This window comes from Glycine max, chromosome 15 (genome assembly GCF_000004515.6).
Source record: "Glycine max cultivar Williams 82 chromosome 15, Glycine_max_v4.0, whole genome shotgun sequence".
Classification (NCBI taxonomy): domain Eukaryota; kingdom Viridiplantae; phylum Streptophyta; class Magnoliopsida; order Fabales; family Fabaceae; genus Glycine; species Glycine max.
This window is the reverse complement of record NC_038251.2, coordinates 4,784,087-4,791,248: the sequence shown is the minus strand read 5'-3', so window position 1 is coordinate 4,791,248 and position 7,162 is coordinate 4,784,087. Positions and strand designations below refer to the sequence as shown.

The 7,162-nt window shown below is 25.9% G+C and overlaps 1 protein-coding gene across 1 annotated transcript; it reads right to left on the bottom strand.

The window, feature by feature from the left end:
* Window positions 1-3,015: 3,015 nt before the first annotated feature.
* Window positions 3,016-3,805, bottom strand: PR1-6 (pathogenesis-related protein 1). Its single transcript, NM_001371185.1, has one exon. The coding sequence runs from the start codon at window positions 3,723-3,725 to the stop codon at window positions 3,231-3,233; it is 495 nt and encodes a 164-aa protein (NP_001358114.1). The 5' UTR covers window positions 3,726-3,805; the 3' UTR covers window positions 3,016-3,230.
* Window positions 3,806-7,162: the final 3,357 nt, after the last annotated feature.

The following is a 7,162-nucleotide window of genomic DNA, read 5'->3' as shown; positions in this document are numbered from 1 at the left end:
TTGAGTTTTTGTTGCGTATACGTATTTTTCTATGCTTGAATGGATCCACATTTTTAGTCTAAATGAAATTGGGAGTGTGTTAAGAGATTAAAATCAACTTATGAATGCAAATTATTAGATCAAATTATGTAGTTTGTGTTAACAATAACAAATGAAATTCTAAAATAAATTAATCATGCACACATACAGACACAGGATTTTGATGAGGTATGACGTTTTCAAGAATAGAACGATTGTTTTTAATATTGAAAAACCAATGAGATTATATCAGTATATAGGTTTTCGAGCAGAATGGTTTTAACCTTGAAAGTCTTTAGGCCTCGTCTATTAATTTCGAATATTAAGGTCATCCATTAATTAATGTAAGAATATAGAAAATCTATACGTATATATATCTATGTAGAATTATGTAAAAAGCCATATTCAATGAAAGTCGTACGACGCATGTAACATTTGGTTTGGAAAGAGATGTTTCATATCTTTTGGAACAAAAAAACTAAAATAAATGATTTTAGAAGAACAAATTTATAATATCTATCACTCTTGTATCTTATTGTGCTAACTTGTGCATTATAACCCAACAACAAGTGGCACAAGCCCAGAGTTGTTGTTCAGCTCCAATTCGCTTATTACATTTCCAGACTAGGATTAGCTAATTATCTGTAGTTTATGAAATCTAAATAACCACATAGCAATAAAAAAAAATTATGTACATTTGTGATTCCTTCCATTATATGTGGGATTTGAATTTGATGGGATGACATAATCTGGATTATGATATGTGATGGTAGGAATAGGAAGACTTGGTGGTCAGCACTGCCCTTGCCCATACCGCCGTGTAAAAAAAGGTAAGTAGAAAGAAAAGTTTGAGGGATTCTAAGATGCATCCCTTCTAGTTGGTAATTGGTGCATACCAAAGTCTCTTTAGCCATAGATTAATTAATTTTTATGGAAAGTTTAATTTATTGCAGAAACATGCATGACGAACTTGCTCTGAATTTTCTTCTCTTGGAAGGAAATTAAGTACTGCCTTTGTCATAGCCTTCAATCATGGCGGGTAGTATGTTTTCATGAATTCAGCAGGAAAGAAAATTAACAAAGTGCAGCAACCGTTGTGGTTTCTTTTCTCGGTCAATGGATGCAAGGTCTATTTGACTGTTTTTTATTTCACCAGAAATATCTAGATCTTTTTTTTAATAAAATATATAAATAACGGATATATTATAGAATACCGGTTCATTTTTAAATTCAATAATTAAAATAAATAATTTTTAACAAATTAATAAATACATCATACACACTTTAATTAGCTTAAAGAAAAATTAAAGTCATATCTCCTTATCAAGAGAAATATAATTAAAGTCATATATAGGAATAAATACGTAATATTGTGCATTCTAATTTATGATATAGAAATAAAATATCTTCTTTAGATCATATATAGTCATATATATTCATAGGAAATATTTTTTCTTATAAGCTTCAAAGGAAATAAATTAAAGTCCTATATTCTTATTAAAGGAATAAAATTAAGAAAAATACTAACGAATACCTTAAAATATTAGTTAAAAAATTAAAAGAAGAATAATTTTTTATTGAAATATGTAATATTATGTTCTTTATAACTTATTTTAGGATCTCTTATATTTTACACAATAAATATTTTATCTTTTTAATTTCTTCACCAATATTTCAAAGACACTAATCAACAAGATCCTACAAATTAAATGTTTTCTATAACTATGTAAATTAAAATATTGAATTGATTTTTTTTCACTGACCGTGCATAGTGGGCCAGTAGTATTCTAGTTAGTTTAGAAAATAATTAATGATATTCATAACACGCTCCCTATATGTCTATTACTAAAGAATATTAAATGGAAAAATCCTATAGGACAAAAATTTAGAGAAGAAAAAAAAGAGTGCATCATTCCTCCATGTGCTATTGAATAATGTTTATTAAAAATCAATATTTGATCCAGATCTTTGAATGACAAACTCCAGTATTATGAATAAGCTTTCCATATAATGCAAACGACAAGTACTTTGTCAAACAAATTAGTATAGTGTAATCTTTAAATAAAATTGAGAAGAAAGAAATGATTATGATAGAAAGATGTAGAAAAGAGAAGAAAAAGAGAGAGATTTTTTATTAGTTAGATTAAGAGAAATAAGGAAATTAAAGATGAAGAGAAAGAAAAAAATGTTTCATATTTGTTTATTCGTTTTGATAGGAAAAAAAAGAGGAAAAAAATGTAATTATATTAAGTGAGTGTTTTGTTTTTTTTTTTTTTTTTGAGTAAGAGTATCCATGACTTATCCGCTTTCATTATCCCGATTTGCCTCAATGTTATTATTTGTGGGTTGAGATTTAAGAAATTAGACCTAATGTATTTTGAGGATAAATTTATGTTCGTCGTCTCAGTATGGTCCAATCTTGATTATTCTTTTAAAAATAATAATGTATTAATAATATAATTTCTAGAAACAAATATGATTTATACCTTAATTTTAGTTATATATTGTTCAGCAAAAAAAAAATTATATATTTTAATTTTATGATTTAACTATATGATGTTAAGATTAGTATCTTATATCAACAAATCAAGTTGATCTGGTCCTATGCCGTATATATTATTGAGTCAAAATTTCGTGACCGGTAAGAACGTAAACATGTCCTAAACAATATTAAGTTAGTTTAAACTATTCCTAATATATATGAAAAATAGGATATATTTTTCATTACGGGATTACCTACTACGCATTTCTTTCTTGATTGTTTTTTTAGATTGTAAAAAAGAAGATAAACGTTAACACACAAAATTCGTTTAGCTTCACTTTTCTCGCATTTCAAACTATCGATGAAATATTGATAGTGCACCTCCACATTCAAATTTTCTGTTACGAGGATTTTTTTTTTCCTTCCTTTCCTTAATTTGTTGTTCCAAAACATCCTTTACAGTGAATATCATTAATTAAATTCAAAGAGGAATAAAATATAAAAACAAATGACAACGTAGAAGAACATCAAATACACATGACAAGTTGAAGAGTAACATTATTATTGATTTGTGTGAGTTAATTATGAGCTCACATGTATTCCAATACGATGGAAAATATCATAACATGAATCTATATAAATTCATGATGCTATTATTTATTCTTAATATGTATGGTATATAACTCATCATCTTAAATGGTAGCCATCTCGCTGCTACAAATGTAACAACCTAGTAGGGTCTTTGGCCAACATAGTTGCCAGGAGGAGCATAGTTGCAAGTGATGAAAGTGCCTCCATTATCACATGCTACTTTGGCACATCCAAGACGCACAGAGTCTCTCCAAACAACCTGAGTGTAATGCAGACACTCTCCACCAACACAGGAATTAGAATTGTAGTCATAGTTAGACTTCTCATCAACCCACAATTTCACTGCATCTGTGCCACTTAGGTCACCAGTGCTCATAGCAAGATTCTCCCCGTATTGGCCACCACCACCAGAGTGGATCAGTTGACAATCACCTTTACGTTGATTAGCATAGTTCTGTGCAAAAGCAGCAACCGTGTCATCCCAAGCCAAGTTTTGAACACCCACCTCTGATCTTGCAGCGTTGTGTGCATTGACGTAATCTGCTGGTGAGTCTTGAGCATTGGCAACGTGACTCACAATCATGACCAACCCCAACACACATAATACAGGAAATGAAACCTTGCACAACCCCATTTTGATTGATTGATTAATATTAATTTCTTCAGCTCTATAGAAATTAATAATACTGAAAGGGAGGTGTTAATTTGATGAATAAGGTTGGAGCTCCTTTGAGGTATTTATAGGAAGATTCGTGTGCAAGAATAGTAGAATTTTTAAAATCATAATTGCGTGGATGACTAAAAATCTAGATAGCTTGCTAGTGTTGGCTAACGTCTAACTAGTAGGTAATTCTTAATAAGGCATCATACAGACACAAACTTTTGGTTTCCATCTATCTATCTATATTTAAATAAACTAAACTTTTGAAGAAATTTTGATATAAATTTTGATATTATTAATGTAATATCTAGATCAATATATAAATAAAAAATTTATATAGTATAACACAATTTTATTATTTAATTGAAGTTTTTTACAGTTAGTTTATATAAAACAATTATTTTTGTCAACATATTGACGTAAAATATCCACTAATTTTGTTAAGTATTAATTTATGTCGTAGAATTTGACTAAACATATTTTTAATAAAATCTTTTTTTCTGATCCTTTAATTTTATATAAATATATATATATATATATATATATATATATGTGTGTGTGTGTGTGTAAATTTTATACCAATATTTAAGCACATATATTTTTCTTATATAATATGACACATTTTTGTTAATTAATTAAGAATTTACAAAATCAGTTTATAATATATATATATATATATATATAAGAAAATTATAATATTTATAGAAAAAAATCAATTTACCTAATATATTAATCAAGAATTTACAAAAATCAGTAAATAAAATATATTTGATATTTTTTATGTAATTTTTATAGAAATATATAAATAAATAATTTTTTCTTATATAGTATATATAATACAGTATGATTTTTATTTAATGGAGGTATTTTAAAAACTAGTCTATAAAACATGTTTTCAAAAAATATATAAAATTCTAATGTATTTTGTTGATATATATATATATATATATATATATATATATATATATATTAATTTTATTAATATAATATTTATAGAAATAGATAAATAAATAGAATTTCCATATATAAATATGTTAATTAATTAATTTTTACTTTATATATATATAATAAATATATAAAATGATATTAAATAAATATATTAATATTCAAAATACACATAAAGTCTAAATCAAATTTATAGTATATTATCCAATTTAATATTAAGAGTAAATAGTTGATACATTGACCAAGTAAAGGAAATTGTATATTGTCCTCTAATCAGAAATTTTCATATATAGCAGATTTAATTTATTAATTTTTATAAAAATTATCTTAAAAAGTTCTAATTATCACAATTTTTTATTTGTTAACAATATAATTTTTTTACGCTAAAATTACATAAAAATTAAACTCTAATCTTAATTTGTTTGATATTAACACTTCCAATTATCTCAGAATTTATTTTTTTTCTTAATAAGAAGAAGATTTGAACATTCTTATATGCATTTAGTTGATGAAATCCGTATAACTATAGCAATCACTTAATTTGATTTCTCTATACTAGTCATTTCTTCTAGTGTAAATGGGAATTGAATTTGATCGGTATGATGTATATAATCTAGATCATGATCCATGATTGTAAGAGGACTTGGCAGTCATCGCTTAATTCTCCGGCGGCTTGCCCCAACCATCATTCTGCCGTGTAAGAAAAGGTAAGTTGAAAGAAAACTTACACTAATTAGACCATGCAATTGAAACGAACTCATGCGGGAAAATACTTGTTGCATCATTACATACCAACTTGTATTCAATTCAATTCTCTCTAAACTCTTCCTCGTCACAGGCTTCAATATTCAAGGTATCGCACGTGTTCCATGAATAGACTAGAAAAACTGCCAGCACAATGTTTATTTGTATTTTCTAGCTAGGTCAATATATGATTGGGCATATATACACACGATACACGGTTCTATTTGGCTGTTTATACTATTCTACGCATATAATCCCGGATATTTTAAGTACAAGAGACATATTTTCAACTAAAAACTCTTTTATTCTAATAGCTTGTACTTCTCGTGATTGGACCAAGTTTCTATCTAAATAAAATACATCAAACATAGATAGAAGAATTATATATAGGCATGTTTTGCAAATTTTCACAACTAAGTTAACCATTGTCTTATTATTAACAGCAATTAATCATGGAATAATGGAGTGAAATATATATCTTTTATTCTTTTTCACCTGGTCTATCTCCTCTATATTAATAAGACCTTTATTATAAAGTAAATACTATTAACAGCGTCGGTCTAATTGACGCATAATGAAAGTAACATCCTTAACTTTTTTAAAAATATTAAAATAGTTATATCTTATACATTGATTGAAATCTATGTTAACAAAGATATTTACTTTAGCGTGACCTAGCTGACACTAATGGAAAATTAATGAACTTGATTGTTTGATTTAACTTTTTTATTAGCATCATCCCAAATGTTGTTTAATATAAGATTTAAATACATTTTTCATTTTTACAATTTAGCATTTTTTTTATTTTGTTTTAATCTTTACATGGATATATTTTGTTTGTCTTAACGATAAAACACCTTGAACAGTTAAAAATAAATATTTTCAACAGTAAAAAATGTTATCTAAAGTGTTTTAAGAAAAAAAAATAGACACATTTTATATGGACTAAAAAAATTATAAAGATAAAAATGAAAAAAAATACTAAATTAAAAAAATGAAAAAAATATATTTAAACCTTAATTAAATTAACAAAAAATTGGTTTAAAGAATAATTTTTTAAAATTGTTAATTAATAATAAGTAAAAATAACTTTATAAAGGGGTGTTTACAATAAGTGAGAATTTTCCTATTAACTTCTTACAATAGCAAAATCTCAAAAGAATATTTTAAATGCCACATATTTGTGTCCTATAACGTGATCTATGAAAATTTAGTAAAAAAATCTTTATAGTATAAGAATATTTAAGTAATTTTATAACGGATAGTATATAATGGAAACCTATAGACACGAGTACCATAATACTTGCCTCTACCTCATTAATAAATAAAAAAAATTGTAATAAAATTATTTGTTTATTTAAACTATTTGTAAGTAACCATTTAATTATCTATCTTCTATTCATTACAATTGATTTTATCCACAAATAATGTACAAATATTTTTATCATCTCTAATTTTAATGACATTAATTAAATGATTTTAAATAAAAATAAAATATTTAATATGTTAGACCTCAAAGTACATAAACAGTGAAAAATAATAAAATATTTAATGAATTTATTAAACACTCTGTAATAAAATTTAGTAAAACTGACAAGTAAAATAACATCCTAGACTAGACTACTCTACATGCATGTAGTAAAGTCAACCTAACCCGACACTTCTTGTCTGAAATATAGACCTTAAAAAGCTGTTTCAATGGGACCCAACAGTTAAATACA

Bases quoted from the DNA above. Each gene is read 5' to 3' on its own strand.
- PR1-6 (NM_001371185.1), bottom strand. From the start codon at position 3,725: ATGGGGTTGTGCAAGGTTTCATTTCCTGTATTATGTGTGTTGGGGTTG.